General features: G+C 40.7%; 1 protein-coding gene across 2 annotated transcripts in view; it reads left to right on the forward strand.

Moving 5' to 3' along the window:
- cdk13 (cyclin dependent kinase 13) overlaps window positions 1–18,320 on the forward strand; it is a 147,033-nt gene that overhangs the window by 50,901 nt on the left and 77,812 nt on the right. For both annotated transcript variants that reach the window (XM_073032002.1, XM_073032095.1), the window contains exons 4-6: window positions 2,493–2,632; window positions 10,475–10,645; window positions 12,659–12,848. In XM_073032002.1, the coding sequence (XP_072888103.1) occupies window positions 2,493–2,632; window positions 10,475–10,645; window positions 12,659–12,848 (501 nt within the window). The remainder of the gene's footprint in view (window positions 1–2,492; window positions 2,633–10,474; window positions 10,646–12,658; window positions 12,849–18,320) is intronic.

Here is an 18,320-nt window from a genome sequence, read left to right on the forward strand (position 1 = left end):
CAAGAAAAAAATAGTTTTTAGCAGCATAGCTCTTTTTATTTGAAAGTTGTCAAAAGTTCTTGATGCTGATGCAGATGGTCAGTGTTAATACATGAACTTGACCCATTAAAGCCTGTACTATGTGTGAATTTTTCACATATTCCTAGCAATGCACTGCGTGATGCAAGTTATTTCTGTTGATTTTTCTTTAACATAAATGTTTCTTTTCTTGCCCATAGCTCTGTGTATGTCATCAAAGTTGAAATATAGCCATTCTGCACAAACCCAAAGAGACTTTCAAATTTAGTCCCAGCATTTAACGCTAGAATCAGTTTTATAATCGGTGACGTGTGTTGTTGGTTTTTGTTTTCTGACGGCAGTATAATTCAATACTTAAATTACTCTTAAATTCCAATGAAATATTAAATTGTGCAAATACTGAGACAAGTTCAGAACTGTTCAGAAGTCGGATGACGCTCAGGAAGAAGCTGTTCTTTCAAAGCTGAGTGTAGGCCTTCAGGCTCCTGTGCCGCCACCTCTGATGGTAGTAATGAGAGGTGTGTATGCCCTGAATGGTGAGGATCCTTAATGATGAAGGCATCTTTGGAAAATGTCCTCAATGGGGAAGAAAGTGTCCGTGATGGAGCTGGCTTGGCATACGACCTACTGTAGCACCTTTTGATCCTGTGCATTGGAACCTCCATAGCAACTGGTGATGCAACCTATCAGAATGTTCTCCAATGTACATTGGAGATTTGCTGTCTTCTTTCTATCTCCTGTTTGACTGTGCAAATACAAAAGAAATGATAATTAAATACCAAAAATGAGTTGTTCAATCTTTGAAAATGAGTCCACAGATTGTGGAATGACTTCAGAGTTGAGGTTATTCATGCTGGTTCAGGAGGAGGCTTGTGTTTGATGGATAATAATTGGTCCTGAACCAAGTGGTGTGGGTCCCAAGGCTCCTTTACCTCCTTTCCAATGGCAGCAGCGAGAAGAGAGTATGGCCTGAGGAGGTCCTTGATGGATGTTGCTTTCTTGTGGCAGTGCTCAATGTTAGGAGGAGCTTTAACTGTGGACTGGGCTGTATCCATCAATTTTTGTAGGTTTTTTCATAATGGGACATTGGTGTTTCCGTACTGACTCAGTCAAGATAATCTCCACTCTATATCTATAGAATTTTGTCAAAATTTTAGGTGACCTCTTGAACTTCAGATTCAGATTCAGTTTATTGTCATTTAGAAACCACAAATGCAACGCAGTTAAAAAATGAGACAACGTTCCCCCAGAATGATATCACAAAAGCAAATGACAAAACAGACTACACCAGAAAATCCACTAAACGTTTGGCAATCCCTAATCCAGAGTCCGGAGAGGCTGCTGCGTATTAATATCGCGCTACCATCTAGAGCATTCCCCGGAAAGGAGCTCCAAACCCACCAGACAAACAAGACCAAAAACTAAAGCTACAAGACCTGCACAAAACCACATAATTACAACATATAGTTACAACAGTGCAAACAATAGCATAATTGATAAAAAACAGACTATGGGCACAGTAAAAATAGTCCAAGATGTTAAAGGACTATAAGTTCAAAAGAAATCACCACACAGTTTCCACAAGTCCCCAGGGTCCCGACAGACTCGCCATCCCACACCGGCGGCAGAAGGGAATACCCCCGCTATGGACTTCCAAGGCGCCGCCCGACTCAGCCTTGCAGACGCAGCACATACCGAAAGCAACCTGAGTCCGTCGAAAGGACTCCGAGTCCATCGAGCTGACGACCATCCCCTCCGGCACAGCTTCTCCGAGCTCCATCCTCTGCCGAGTGTATTAAGACGGCTCCGCCAACGGCCATCGGCAACACAACCCTGAAGACTGGGGGCCTGTTCTTCCCAGCAGAGTCCCTGACCTTACAGCAGCAGCAGCAACGAAGAAGGTCTTCCTGGAATTTCCCGATGTTTCTCCGTGTTTCCACGTCCGTTTCCAATCGATTATTATTGCGCACGGCACCCCACTTCAAAAATAACAGATAATCAGTTCCGGAGTGGCTGCTGCAAGCTGTGTCGCGCCGCCATCTTGGATCAAAGATGCACAAACTTCTAAGAAAATCGAGCTGCTGCTGCACCACCTTTGAAATGGCTCTTAATTTGATCGTCCTAGGACGGATCCTCTGGTCTTATAATGCCAGGGAATTTAAATTACTGACTTTTTCCACCTTCAGATCCTATTAAGGACTGGCTCGTGGATCTCCTGTTTCTTGCTCATCAATAATCAGCTCTTTGGTTTTGCTGACTTGGGAGTTGGTATCATTCTACAGGGTTTTGAGGTGGTGGTTGGTAGGCAAGGAGCTTGCTGCTATTGGATGAGTGGTTTTTAAGTTCCAGTTTGCATTGACAAGCAATGCTTTTAATGTTTTGACTCAGTCTCTTCTATTATATTCATATTACTCCTAATCATCCATCTGTTAATTGATTATTTTAAGTTTGTAACCGTGACCTTTTATTTTTAGAATTTGTGGTCCTCGACATGGTGAGACAGAAGTGACGGAAATTGACTGGGGAAAGCGTTGTGTGGACAAATTTGATATCATTGGAATAATTGGGGAAGGAACATATGGCCAAGTCTACAAAGCTAAGGATAAAGATGCAGGTAAATTGTTATTCCTTAGAGTGATTTATTTTGTCATACTTTTAAATGAATGTTCATATTAAGGAGCAGAGTATGTTTAATATTTTGGGTTGCTGAAAAAATGTCACTTCTCAACAATGCCTGATCTGAGTCATTCCAGCACTTTCTTCTGGAAATGCAGCATTTGTATATGATAGAATATAGACCAGTACAGCACAGCCCCACAGTGTTGTGTCGAACCAATTATGCTAGTAATCAAATGGCCAACTAAATTAATCTCTTCTGCCTACACAATGTCTGTAACCTTCCATTTTCCTCACATTTATGCGTCCATATAAACATCTCTGAAAAGTCCCTAATGTATCTACCGCTATCCTAGGCAGTATATTCCAGGCACCCACCACTCTGCGTTTTAAAAAAAAATAACACTTGCCCTTCACATCTCCTTTGAACTTGGCCCCCCCCCCCCCCCCCCCCAACTTAAGTGCATTCTTTTGCGTATGAAACGTTTCAGCCCTGGGAAAAATATGGTCCATTTATTCCTCTCATAATTTTATAAACCTCAATCAGAACTTCAGAACTCTCCTCAGTGTCTGCCTCTCCAGAGAAAACAACCCAAGTTTGTCCAAACCTCTCATTTTAGCGTATGTTCTCTAATCCATCTTGTTAAACCTCTTCTACACCCTCTTCAAGCCCTCTGCATCCTCCATATAATGGGGTGACCAGAACTGTATGCAATGCTTCAGATGCAGCCGAACTAGATTTATATAAAGATGCAACATAACTTTCTGACTTTTAAAATCGATGCCTTGACTAATAAAGACATACATGCCATATACCTTCTTAAACACCCTGTCAACCTGTATAGCCACTTCCATGGAGCTGTGTACTCGGATCTGAAGATCCCTCTGCTCATCAGCACTGTTAAAGAACTTGTCCTGGACAGTGTACTGTCTCTTTACATTTCACCTAACAAAAGGGGCATGGGTGAAAGAAAAATGGATTGCTATGCAGAAGAGAAGCATTAGATTGAGTTTGGAGTAGGTTAGAATGTTGGTGGAACAAAGGGCTTGTTCTTTGCAGAACAAAATCACCAGTAAGTGCTTTATATTCTGTTTTTCTGGTTATAGAGATAATTTTTTATCACTCATCCTCCCCTAGATATGAAAATACTATTATAAACAGATTTCCCTATGTATTGTCATCTTTGGATTTGTGCTTTCCTCTCAGTCAGCACCTTTAGTTGTCTCCCCCATAGTTGTTCCTCAGAAAAGGCAAGGGCAACTTGTTATCTCATTTCAAGTTTCTGCCTACTCCCGTCTGCATTAGGCAAATTGCAAAATGTAACACAGGTTTAAATGTTCTTTGTATTGTCCCTCAAAAAAAATGAGCATCTTGTTGATTTGATACAAAGTGAGGGTCTTAAACACAGATAATGTGCTGTTGCTGGAAATCCAAAGCAGCACACACAATGCAGGTGGACTTGATGTCTCCAGAGAGTTGAGTCCATCCAGTCAGCCTCACATGTTCTTGCACCGAGACAGGGCCAGGGTCAGGCAGCACCTATGGAGAGAAATAAACAGTCAACTTTTTGGGCTGCAACCCTTCATCAGGACTGAAAAGGAAGATGGAAGGAAATAGAATAGAAAGGGGTGAGGGGTTGGAGGAGAAAAAGCTTGTTGATAGATGAAACTGGGTTGTTGGGTGGGGAAGGGGGAGGTGGTGAGTGACAAGCTGGGGGATCACGGGTGGAAGAGGTAAAGGACTGGAAAAAGAGGGATCCTATTGCAGTGTGAACGATACATAGCTTGGTCCTGCCTATAGTGTGGTATCTTTTCAGATTTTCTGTAAATATAAATTAGAGCAGGCCAAATGGTCTCTCCAGGCTGCTCTAGCATTTAAGAAATTGTGGCTAATCATCCATTCCCTTTTGAAGAGGTAGTTCCAAAGATTCATGATCCCTGATGTAGAAATTTTACCTCCATTTTTTTTGAAGCCCATTTCTGGTAAGATGGCAGTGCACTCAGATGCAGTGGCCACTCTGGGTCCAACAAAAAATCATCCTTGATGTCTTTTTTACGATCGAAGACATTGTTGGTTAGCGAGAACATAGGGAACTGTAGGTCCACCCCACCTGCAAGCTGCTTGATAGTAGTGGAGCTGGGACTTGTTATGTACCAATGTTGTGTTGTTGCATATCATTATTGTGCTGATACAATAGACAATAGGTGCAGAAGTAGACCATTCGGCCCTTCAAGCCTGCACAGCCATTTTGAGATCATGGCTGATCAATTCCTATCAATACTCGGTTCCTGCCTTGTCCCCATATCCCTTGATTCCCCTATCCATAAGATCCATAAGACCGTGCACAGTCCCCGAAAAAAGTGAGTATTGTCTTGGATGTTTTCCTTGTGATTGCAAAACCCTGTTGGGCATTGGTAATGCAGAATACTGTAAATCATGTTCACGGGTTCATTTGTGAGACTGACAGTGGGAGAGCTGCGTTGCCTCAGTTGTGGTGAGGATGAGGCTTTCAGGCTGCAGGATCACTTGTTGCAGTAGCCCAAGGTGGTGGGAGAGAGCAGAGGCCTCTTTGAGAGCTAGAGTCTATGCTGGGTTGGGGACTGTCCCCTCTTGGTGCTGCTCTTCAGTGTTCGCTCAGTGGAAGAACAAGATGGACTAGGACATAGGACAACATCCCATGCCCCATTATTCTACAGGCTTTGCCATTCAGGGACTTCTTGTGACTGTGTTTTCTGCTATCATAACCACATGTGATACATGCTGTGGGTAATGTTTTGCTCCTTGGTCCTGGAGGAATGCTATTTCTTTTGGCTATATTCATGTATGGTTGAGTGATAATTAAACTTGGACTTGTATTTTCACTTCAGTGAAATGAGTGACTTCCCATTTTAAATAGGCAATCTCCTGTTCTAGATTCTCCCACTAGGAAATGTCCACTATACATCCTCTCTGGACCTTAAGCAGGTGCAAGCTTAGCCTGTTCAACCTTCTTGCATAAGAAAAGCTGTTTATTACAGGTATTTGGTAAACTTTGAGATTGCAAAGGGAGCTGGAAAAGGTATGTAATAAGGGTAATGTCACAATTGTAATGGAGGGCTTCAATATGCAAGGGGATTGGGAAAATCAGGTTGGTGTTGGATTGTAGAAGAGGGAATTTGTTGAATGCCTCTGAGAAGGCTTTTTAGAGCAGCTTGTGCTTGAGCCTACTCGGTGAAAGGTAATCTTAGATTGGGTGTTGTGTAATAACCCAGATCTTATTAGAGAGCTTAATGTAAAGGAATCCTTGGGAGGCAGTGATCATATTGATTGAATTCATACTGCAATTTGAGAGGGAGAAACGCAAGTCACACTGAAATAGAAGGAATTATAGAGGGATGAGAGAGGAACTTGTCCAAGTGGATTGGAGAAGGATACTAGCGGGGATGAAGAGAGCAGAGATGGCTGAAGTCTTTGGGAATAGTTTACAAGGCGCAGGATGGATATGTCCCACAGAAGTAGTTCTCAGATGGCAGGGTTAAGTAACTGTGGCTGACAAGGGACACTTAAGGACTGCATAAAAGCCTAGGAAACAAAAGTAAGTGCGAAGTTGGATGATTGGGAAGCTTTTAAAATCCAGCAAAAGGCAACTAAAACAGCTATAAGAAGGGAAAAGATGAAATATGAGGGCAAACTATCCAATAATATAAAGCAGGATATGAAATTTTTTTCAGTTATTTAACGAGTAAAAGGGATGTCAGGGTTGATATTGGGCCACTGGAAATTGATGTTGGTGAGGTAGTAATGGTGGGGACCAAGAAATGGTAGATGAACTGAATGAGTACTTTGCATCAGATTTTTCTGTAGAAGTCACCAGCTGTGTGCCAGCGGTCCATGGATGTCAGGGAGAAGAAGTGAGTGCCATTGCTATTACAAAGGAAAAAGTGCCAGCCAAACTGAAAGGTCTTAAGGTGGAGAAGTCACCTGGACCAGATGGACTACATCCCAGAGTCCTCAGAGAAGTTGCTGAAGGGATAATAGATGCATTGGTCATGATTTTTCCAGAATCATTTGATTCTGGCATGGTCCCAGAGGACTGGAAGATTGCAGATGTCACACCACTCTTTATGAAGGGAGGAAGGCAAAAGAAAGGAAATTATATAGGCCAGTTAGCCTAACCTCAGTGGCTGGGGGTGTTGGAGCCTATTCTTAAGGATGAAGTCAAGTCAAGTCACTTTTTATTGTCATTTCGACCATAACTGCTGGTACAGTACATAGTAAAAATGAGACAATGTTTTTTCAGGACCATGGTGTTACATGACACAGTACAAAAACTAGACTGAACTACGTAAAAAAAAAACAGAAAAAAAACTACACTGGACTACAGACCTACTCAGGACTGCATAAAGTGAACAAAATAGTGCAGGCATTACAATAAATAATAAAGACAATAGGGCAGTAAGGTGTCAGTCCAGGCTCTGGGTATTGAGTCTGATTGCTTGGGGGAAGAAACTGTTATATAGTCTGGTCGTGAGAGTCTGAATGCTTCGGTGCCTTTTCCCAGATGGCAGGAGGGAGAAGAGTTTGTATGAGGGGTGCGTGGGGTCCTCATAATGCTGTTTGCTTTGCAGATGCAGCGCGTAGTGTAAATGTCTGTAATGGTGGGAAGAGAGACCCCGATTATCTTCTCAGCTGACCTCACTATCCGCTGCAGAATCTTGCGATCTGAGATGGTGCAATTTCCGAACCAGGCAGTGATGCAGCTGCTCAGGATACTCTCAATACAACCCCTGTGGAATGTGATGGGGGGTGGGAGATGGACTTCCCTCAGCCTTCGCAAAAAGTAGAGACACTGCTGGGCTTTCTTTGCTATGGAGCTGGTGTTGAGGGACCAGGTGAGCTTCTCCACCAGATGAACACCAAGAAATTTGGTGCTCTTAACGATCTCTACCGAGGAGCCGTCGATGTTCAGCAGGGAGTGGTCACTCCATGCCCTCCTTAAGTCAACAACCATCTCTTTTGTTGTGTTCATGTTCAGAGACAGGTTGTTGGCTCTGAACCAGTCCGTTAGCCACTGCACCTCCTCTCTGTAAGCTGACTCATTGTTCTTGCTGATGAGACCAACCACGGTCGTGTCATCAGCGAACTTGATGTGGTTCGAGCTGTGTGTTGCAGCACAGTCGTGGGTCAGCAGAGTGAACAGCAGTGGACTGAGCACACAGCCCTGGGGGGCCTGTGCTCAGTGTGATGGTGTTGGAGATGCTGCTCCCGATCCGGACTGACTGAGGTCTCCCAGTCAGGAAGTCTAGGATCCAGTTGCAGAGGGAGGTGTTCAGGCCCAGTAGGCTCAGCTTTCCAATCAGTTTCTGAGGGATGATTGTGTTGAATGCTGAACTGAAGTCCATGAACAGCATTCGAAGGTATGTTTCTGGGTACTCAAAGTATAATAAAATAAGTCAAGGTCAGCATGGTTTCTGTAAAGGGAAATCTTGCCTGACAAATCTACGAGGAAGTAACAAGCAGGGTGGACAAAGGAGAGGTAGTGGATGTCATTTACTTGGATTTTCAGAAAGCATTTAAGGTGGCTTTCCTGAGCCTGCTTAACAAGATAAAATCCTACAGTGTTATAGGAAAGATACTGGCATGGCTGGCAGTGGGAGGCAGTAAGTGGGAATAAAGGAGACCTTTTCTAATAAAGGACTGCCAGTGACTCACGGTGTTCCTCAGATCATTATTGAGACCACTACTTTTCACATTGTTTGTCAGTAATTTAGATAATGGAATTGATGGCTTTGTGGCAAAGTTTGCAGATGATATGAAGATAGGTGGAGGGGTGTGCGGAGGAAGCAATGCGATTACAGCAGGACTTAGAGAACGGGCAAAAAAGTGGCAGATGGAATACAGCGTTGGGAAATGTATGATGATGCATTTTGGCAAAAGGAACAACAGTGCAGACTATTATCTAAATGGGGAGAAGGTTCAAACATCAGAGGTGCAGAGGGACTTGAGAGTTCTCGTGCAAGGCTCCCAGAAGATAAATTTACAGGGTGATTTTTGTGGTAAAGGCGGCAAATGCAATGTTGGCATTTATTTGGAGGGGAGTAGAATATAAAAGCAAGGAGATGATGCTGAAGCTTTGTAAGATACTGGCCATGTCACACTTGGAGTATTGCCAACAGTTTTGGGCACCATATTTCAGAAAGGATGTATCGTCATTGGAGCAAGTCCAGAGGAGGTTCATGAGGATGATTCCAGGAATGAGTTTTTGGCAGCTTTAGGCCTGTACTCACTGGAATTTAGAAGAATGCATGGGGATCTCATTGAAACCTACTGAATGTTGAAAGGACTAGATAGGGTGTGTGTGGAGAGGATGTTTCTTCTGGAGGGAGTATCCAGAGCTAGCGGCAGTCTTGAAATTGAGGGTTGAGCTTTTAGAACAGAGATAAGGTTTTTTATTTAGCCAGAGAGTAGTGAATCTGTGGGATGCTCTGTCACAGACTGTGGTGCAGGCTAAGTCTGTGGATATATCTCTTTCTTGCACTTTCACAAAATCATATTGGCTTTGCCTAATAACTTTGAAATATTTTCCAAGTGCTCTCCAATATGATTTTTAAGAGCTTCTGACATTTTCCCTATGATAGCTACTAAGCTAACTTTCGTTGTTTGCTGCGTGCTATGTTTTTGAAAAAAAGAGTTGCGTTTACTTTTTTTTGATCTAATGAAACCTTTCCCAGATCTAGGTGACTGTGGAAAATTCAAACTAATCCTTCATGCATCTTATTAGCCACTTAAGACCAAAGACTGAAGTTGCATGGGCACCTAGGGTGTTATCAGCCTGAAGTTTCAACTATTTGCCCAGTGCCGAGTTGTTCTTTCTCTCCTTTCCAGTTTTAAGTTCTTTAATTCTTGGATGTTACTTGGAGCGGCCATCATGAAGGCTGATGAAAACTTAAGTTTGTTTCCATTATTTATTTCTTAGAGTTGCTTTATTTAGGAACAGTGCCTTTTGCTTTACGCACTTAAAATGTCTGTGGAAACTTCTATTGTTAATTCACCTTTATTTAGGAGATACATTTTTAAAGAATTAGATGTTTAAAATTAGACATTCCAAAGGCACTGTGTTAGCAAGTTAATTGGTCACATGGGTGTAATTGAGCGGTATAGGCTCATTGGACTGGAAAGGTCTGTTACTGTGCTGTATCTTTTTTAAAAAATTAATAAGATGGCTTCCACTGTTTTATCCAGTGGCAGCTGCAAATCAAGTAGCTCATTGTTTGATTAGAATTTACAGCCTCTTCAGCAATTTTGGAGCAATAATCTGGCTTCTGTAATGAAAAAAAATATTGGTAAATCAAAGAAAGTAAATCATGAGTTGATGTGAACAAAGGAAAAGTACGTGGTTGATTGTGAACAATTCTACGTGTTCACCGTGGAGCGCCCTCCAGGCTTCTGCTCATGCTTGGCAAGATTACGAAAGTCCAAGATGAGCTGGATAATAGATCCCACTTAGTGCTGTGCTGTTGGGCTCATTGCTGAGCTCAGCAGCGGGATGGTACATTTGAAAGATTGCCAAGACTTGGAAAAAGAAACAGCCACGTAAGTGTTTGAGCTATTTTGTTAGACTCTGTATTAATTGTCAGTACTTTGAAATATTAAAATTTTTAAAACTTTATTTTCTATTTGATTAATATTTAAATGTGCATGTCAGAGATTTTGATGTGAGCTGTCAGAGGCCATTGATTTTCCAAAACAATTTCTGTATCTTATGGGATTCCATTATATTAATAGACGTGTTCATTGCATGTTGCCAGCTCTCAATGTCTCTGACAAGCTGTAAATTAATAGTTGTACGTTTGTTTTCAGGTGAGATGGTAGCTTTGAAGAAAGTCCGCTTGGACAATGAAAAAGAAGGCTTCCCTATAACTGCTATTCGAGAAATTAAGATACTCAGGCAGTTACATCACTCAAGTATCATAAACATGAAAGAAATTGTGACAGACAAGGAAGACGCATTGGATTTTAAAAAAGATAAAGGTACCTTTACCCACTAAAAGTATTTTCAAAGTGGTTATTTAGAATATGCTTTGAAACTCTATAATTTAGATTTGTTGTAACAGATTGAATGGGTTTGGCTATACATTTGACTAATGCAAGTTGTACAGGATGCTGGCTATGTCTAATGAATTTTGAATGTGCATGCTTCAATTTTGGTTTAAGCCATTGCATGGAAACTTTAGATACAGTCCCTGGAAGATCTTAAATTAAAATAAGTGCAGAAGATTATATTATGTGTAGTCTTAGAATTCTCTTGATTTTTCCATATCAAGAATTTATCCAGTTCTCTGTTCATACCGTTAAATCTACTTCTGCAGTCCTGTCAGAAATGTATTCCAAATCAAGCGCTCATTACTCATGTTTTTCCCCCGGTTTGCCAGTTATCTTAAATCATCATTTCCGTTTGCTGACTCGTGTTGCCTGAACAACCCAAGTATTTGTTGGTTTCAGGATGTTTCTTGCTTTACCTCCTCTAACTATTACCCCCTTGACCAATTCTACTCTCAAAAAATGTTCTCCTACTCCCTTGTTGTAACTTCCAGCTGGAATAACATTCAGTAAATATTGACCATTCCCAGTCATGGCCTTGGCATCTTTCCAAAATGAATCCAGAACTGAAGGCAACCCACAAACTGCAGTTAATGTAAATTCCTAGATGTTGTACTTTTCATAAAATTACTGATGTTCTGAAAGACTTGTCTGCTTAATCAGCTGGGTACTGGTATGCACTCATTTAGACACAATTTAGCAATACATTTTTAAAAATATTGTTTCTTTATTCCTATCTAATGTATCACAACTCTGTATTTTGTCAAATGCCCACTCATTTCAAAGTGTGTTTCCCTAGAGATTGGTTGATTATATTATGTTTCCAATTTTACATTACTTGTAAATTATTAATCTGTGCTCTATAAGTTTAAATATGTCCATTTTGGTCCCAACAGTGAATCTCAAGGACACCATATTGTCCCTCCTATCTGGGAAAAATAGCTTTTCAGTTGTGTCTGTGTCTTATCACTTTGGAGTCCTTATTGTAATAAAGTTGTTATTCCTAAGGGCTTCAGTATTGCGGACAATTTGATTGGTATTTTTAACATTTCTTTTGAAATTGTTTTGCAATACATCAGTTGCAATACCATCATCAGCACTCTCCATCATGCTATCAGAAACTTGTCTGCAGTGCATTTGTTCAAGTCTTCAGTATTTTCTGAAGTACCAGTTAATTTTTGTCCTGATTAATACCACTCAGATTTCCCATGTCAGGTCAACTGGTAGTTGAATTTATCTGTCCCACTTTGTGGGAGATGTAACATTTGGAATGTTTTAGTTTGCTCTCTTGCTCCTAAGGAAGATAGCCAGAACTAATTTAATTTCCTCCCTTTCTTCCTCTACTGTGTAGAAGTCATGTCTATATTATCTTGCATGTAACCCAATATTTGTTTTCATTCTCTTCAATTTGTCTGTAAACTTTTTTTATTGTGACATTGGGAATAGCATTTGTAATGATTGAGGTTAGTGTAATGCAGCGATCAGAGTTCAATTCATGCCACTGTCTGTAAGGAATTTGCGCGTTCTCCCCATGACCATGTGTGTTTCCTGCATTTTCCTCCCACATTCCAAAGACATACAGGGTAGGGTTAGTGAGTTAGGGTTTGCTATATTGACACCAAAAGCATGGCAATACTTGTGGACTGCCCCAGCACATCCTTAATGCAAGTGACACATTTCACTGTATCTTCCAATGTTCATGTGACAAATGAAAAGCTAATCTTTTTAAAAGTGTTTATTTCAGTCAAGTCCTTTGCATTCACAGGATGATATTTTTGGTCTTTAACGTAATTTCCATGTTCTTGAATGTAAAAGACACAATATCCATTTTTCCAAGATGGGAATGAGCTTAGCTCCTCTTTGACAGCTTTCAACAATTTCTTATTACTTGCTAGTAAATATGGCTATGCTACTTTACAATATATTCTATTTGATCTCTCCCAGGTGCATTTTATTTGGTATTTGAATATATGGATCATGACTTAATGGGACTATTAGAATCAGGACTGGTGCATTTCACTGAAAACCACATCAAATCTTTTATGAGGCAACTTATGGAAGGTCTGGACTACTGCCATAAGAAAAATTTTTTGCATCGTGACATCAAGTGCTCCAATATTTTACTTAATAACAGGTATTCCTATTTTCAGCTCAGTAAATCGATCACCAAAGATCTAAAATGATATGTTTGTATATTAACAACAAAGTTGGAGAATCATTTTTGAGCCCTTTGTTTTCTTAATATTATATGATTCTTTATGATTGTTAAATGTTTTGTTGTATGTTGCACTAACACACCATAGCAAATTCCTAATACATGTAAATGTATATGGCGAATAAAGTTGATCCTTAAAGTATTGCTCATTGTACTTCAATACTTTAGGTGCAGGAAGGTAATGGCTGTTAATTGAATATTCAGTCCTGGACTTTGTATGTACTACAAAGTCTGAAGGTCCACAACTGACCAGTTTTGGATGCATCAGTTTGCTCTTCTGAATTCCACTCATTTGTAGAGATCCCAGATCCTGTTGGTTTCAGTGAGATTGTTAGTGTACAAATTAGAAAGTTATTTCCAAGTGGTGAAGACGAGCAAATTATAGCAGTCCAGAAAGCTGTTACATTTAGGCGCATTCCAGAAACTTTAAAACTACAGTAATCTATTTTTATAATTCTTGGAATAAAGGCCTCTCTCATGTTGGAGGAACAATACCTCATATTCTGTTTGGGTAGTCTCCAATCTGATGGAATGGACATCAAATTATTCCTTTCCATAGATGCTTCCTGACCTGCCGAGTTCCTCCAGGATTTTGTATGTGTTACTGTTTGTAATTCCTGGATCCCATGACATAAGTTAGGACTTTTGGAGTCTTCACTGCATCTGGTTGTTTTTAACCTATAAATATATATATATTCCATGAACAAAAATAGGACAGTGTTTCTAAGCTTGTGTGATATATAATTTGTTATTCCTTAATGTTCATCCTTGCCCTCCCCCTCCCCAGATTGATTCCTAAACTGTATTTAATTTCCTCAATCTGGGTGGTTGACCCAAATTAGGAACAATTTGGCATCACCTCGTGAGAAGCCCCACTTGATACCTCTATCTGTATCACTTATTTAACAAGTATCCCTTTGATTTCAGTCAGCCATTATCTTATTCCTAGGTTTTAAGTTGAGCTCCATCTGTCCTTTAAGAACCACGTTCCTGAAATCTATTACACAACATTAGGCTTTGTACATCCACACAGAATTCCCTTAAAAGGGGATTTTTAGGCAGTTTATTAACTTTCTGAAATTATCATAGCTTAAGTTTACAAGCTTATTGTGCAGGTGATCCTCTAGTATTTTGTACTTGTGCAAGGGTGTAGTTTGATGGTTTATCTTTCTGCTGTATGAATTTGGGCACTCGCTTTTGATTAAGTAGAATTTTGATTGTCTCCTACCTTAATGAAGACCTGCGTATAATGTATTATTTAGGAAGTAATTAGTTGTATTTGGATAACTGAGTTTTTCCCTCATTTATCCAACTTCCATGTTTTAAAGTCAATTTCTGCAGTTATTTCATGCTGAGATTTCTTGCTGGTGCTCTCCTATCTGTCCTTTTAATCAAACGTTCTTGTAGCTGGTGCTAACCTTGCCTTTCTCCTTGTAATTTAGAATTCATTATTGATGTTTTAATCTAGTTTCCTGCCCAATGTTGAGATTTACATCATTTAACTTGTGATGGATCCTTATTGTGATCCAATTTGGAATGCTTGATTTTTGTTGCTTAGAATTCAATCTCACTTTAAATTAACCCCATACAGGGAAGTAAAAGTATGGGGTCATGTAAATGACTGACCTTTCTAAGAATTAAATCTTGAGTGGTCATGACCGATCAATGTTTTGGGTGGCTTGTTCATTTAGCGTATATTGCATTTTTGTAGAATTATAATTGCATGTAAGCCTAGCTGGTAAAAAGACGCCAGGTTTCCTTCCTGGAAGTACACTAGAGCTTTTGGCAATGTAAGAGCTTACCCTGACACTTTTCACATCTTTACCTGAGACTGCAGTCAGGCTAGCTTGAAGAAATGTCTGCCCAATTACCATCAACACGTCACCTGCAGCACCAGTGGAGCTAATACACTCAGCCACTGCTACACTGTCACCAAGAATGCCTATCATTCCATCCCTAGATCACGTTTCAGAAAACCTGATCATCTGGCTGACCGCCTCCTTCCTGCACACAGGCAAAGGTTAAAGAGTAAGGCACCAGAGGAAAGGACAGCTAAGAGGTGCTTATGAAAGACAGTGGAGTGGCCACAGGAGTGCTTCAAGTCAGTGAACTGGGCCATGTTCATGGTCTTATCAGAGGATTTGAATGAATATGCCACGGTTGTCACAGACAAGTGTGTCCCTGCAAAATCATTGAGTCTTCCCCAACCAGAAGCCCTGGATGAACCAAGAGATTGACAATCTTCTGAGGAATAGATAGGTAGTGTTCAGGTTTGGAGACCAAGGAAAGTACATGAGATCCAAGTATGACCTCTGGAAAGCTATCACATGTGAAATGGCAAGTCTGCTAGAATCCCAGAAAGATGCTCAACAGCTGTGGCAGGACTTGAGTATTATCACTTTCTACAAAGCAAAACCAAGCTACAAATGCGATAATGAGCTTTTGTTCCCAGATGACCTCACTGCCTTTTAGATAGATAGATAGATACTTTATTCATCCCCATGGGGAAATTTATGCTTGTTTTGGCCAAAAGAACGTGGAGGCACCTTCACAAACTCCTACAGTCCCTGACGACACTGTGATTTCAATCTCTGAGGCCAATGTGAGAGCATCCTTAAGGAAGTTGAGCCCATGGAAAACATCCAGGCAGATGGAGTACCTAGCTGAATACTGAAGAGGTGTGCTGATCAACGGGCTGCAGAGTTTACTGACATCTTTAACCTCTCGCATCAGCAGTCTTCCGAATGTTGTGACCTACCTCAATGACTGACATCCAGTAGCACTTAAAACCACTGTGATAAAGTGCTTTGGGAGTTAGCCCCCTTCTCTACTCTATTATTATGATTGTGAGGCTAAGTACAGCTCCAATGCCATATTTAAATTTGCTGTTAGCCGAATCAAAGGTAGTGTCAAATCAGCATAAAGGAGGGAGTCTGGAAAATCTGGTTGAGTGGTGCTACAATAACAACTTTCACTTGTCAACAAACCCAAAGAACTGATTATTGACTACAGGAGGAAGGGGACCAGAGGTGGAGAGGGTCAATAGTTTTAAATTCCTTGGCATTATCACTTCAGAGGATTTGTCCTGGGACCAGTATGTTAGTGCCATCACAAAGGTGACAGCAGTGCCTCTACTTTCTTAGAAGTTTGTGTAGCTCTGGCATGTCACGTAAAATTTTGATTACCTTCTATAGATGCACGGTAGAGTATCCCGGCTGATTGCATCATGGCCTGATATGGAAACAACAATGCCCAAAAAATGGAAAAAGCCTCCAAAAGGTAGCGGATACCCTCCAGTCCATCAGAGGAATAAACTTTCCCAACCGTTTGGCACATTTAGAAGGAACATTGCCACAAGAAGGTAGCATACATCATCAAGCACCCCCATCATCCAGGCCATGTGCTCTCCTCTCTGCTCCCATTGGAAAGAGGCACACCCACTCCACCAGATTCAGAAACAGTTACTGCCCTTCAACCATCAGCTCCCTGAACTGGTGTGGATAACTTCACTTACCTCAGCGCTGAACTGAATTCAAGATCTATGAACTCTAAAACCTGTGTTTTCTGTATTACTTATTTACTTGCTACTTGTTTCTTTCTGTATTTGCAGTTTAGCTTTGGTGCACAGTGGTTGTTTCAGTCTTTGTGTGTAGTTTTTAATTGATTCTATACTATTTCTGTGTTCTACTGTGAATGCCTGTGAGAAAATGAATCTCAGGTTGTATATGGTAACATACTTAGATAATAAATTTACTTTCAAACAGCTTAAATAGCAGTTACTGATAGTTAATTTATTATTTCTGAATTGTTTAAATTGATTCCAAGTAAACTTGTATGTTCTGAATTACTAATCTTGTGGCATAATGACTGGGATAAGGAATAATGTAGTAAAATTTTCCAGTGCTTAAGTTCCCATTTTATTTAATCACATGTATAAAAATGTCATTTAAAAGCCAGATTATTTTTGTTTATTATTATATAGGAATTTTGTAATTGGCCATGTATCAAATGGATTTTAACAAGGGGAAGTCATCTCAATTGTTGACTCATACCTTTACCTGGGAAAATATGCATTAAAGAATCAACTGTGATCTATCTCATGGTTGAATTGGCCAAGAGTATTCCCCGTTTTAACTTTAACTTGAATTTGGCATTATGTAAGTGATAGGCATATTTCCGAGAGGAGAAAAAAATTGATAACGTATGCATGTTTGAAATTGAATCTTGGAATGTTGACTTGTTATGAGAGTGTTTAAAGCACTTCACATTCACTCCACTCACTGAATGCTGTTCATCGACTTCAGTTCAGCGTTCAATGCAATCTTCAGAAGCTGGTGGGTAAACTGTTCTAGATGGGTCTCAACATCTCCCTCTGTTACTGGATCTTGGACTTCTTGACATGGAGACCTTAGACAGTCCATAGCTCCATCACGCTAAGCGCTAGTGCTTCCCCAGGTCTGCATGCTCAGCCTGCTTCTGTTCCCACTGCTGATGGATGCCTGTACTGCCAGATCCAGCTCTGAGTTCTCTGATGATACTGCAGTGGTTGGCCTCATCAGCAACAATGAAGAGTTGGCATGGGGGTAGAGCAGTGCAGCTTGTGGATTGGTGAGAACATAGCAACTTGAGTCTCAATATGGACAAGTTTAAAGAGGGAATTGTGGACTTCAGGAAGACGTAGGCTGACCACTCCACTGCACGTGCGCAGCTCCTCTATGGAGAGAGTTGGGAATATCAAGTTTCTTGGAGTGTACATCATGATGATCTCACCTGGTCCCCGACACCAAGTCTTTAGTTAAGAAAGCACAGCAGCACCTCCACTTCCTGAGGTGAGTGAGGGTCCCCACTCCATTCAAACCAGGAACATCACTGAGTGTTTTGTCCAGCTGTATGGAAATTACAAGGCACCTGACTGCAAAATTGCTGCAGGTTGTGAGGACTGCTGAGAGAATCATTGATGTCTCTCTTTACCCCCAGCCCCACCCACAATACGGGACGTACACAGAGCCCTCAACATTGCCAAGAACCCCTCCCATCCATCCCACAGTCTTTTTGACCTCGTACCGTTAGGCAGAAGGTACCGCAGTTTCCGTAACAAGGACAGTGAGTTTGGGCAACAGCTTCTTCCCCCAAGCTATGAGATTTCTGAACATCCTGCTTCCACCAAGTACACATTACTTATGACAGCGCCAGCTGCCTTATACTGTCGTATATTTAACTATACGTTGTTTATGCACTTTGTCAACTTTTCTGAATATTTTTTATATCTGTAAATATTATTGTGTTAATATTGCTGTAAGTCATACATGTACTGTGTTTTGCACCTTGGTCCCTGAGGAACATTGTTTCCTTTAGCTGTGTAATAATAACTTATTTATAGATTTCTTTTTA

The sequence above is a fragment of the Hemitrygon akajei genome, chromosome 1 (assembly GCF_048418815.1).
Source record: "Hemitrygon akajei chromosome 1, sHemAka1.3, whole genome shotgun sequence".
Lineage (NCBI taxonomy): Eukaryota > Metazoa > Chordata > Chondrichthyes > Myliobatiformes > Dasyatidae > Hemitrygon > Hemitrygon akajei.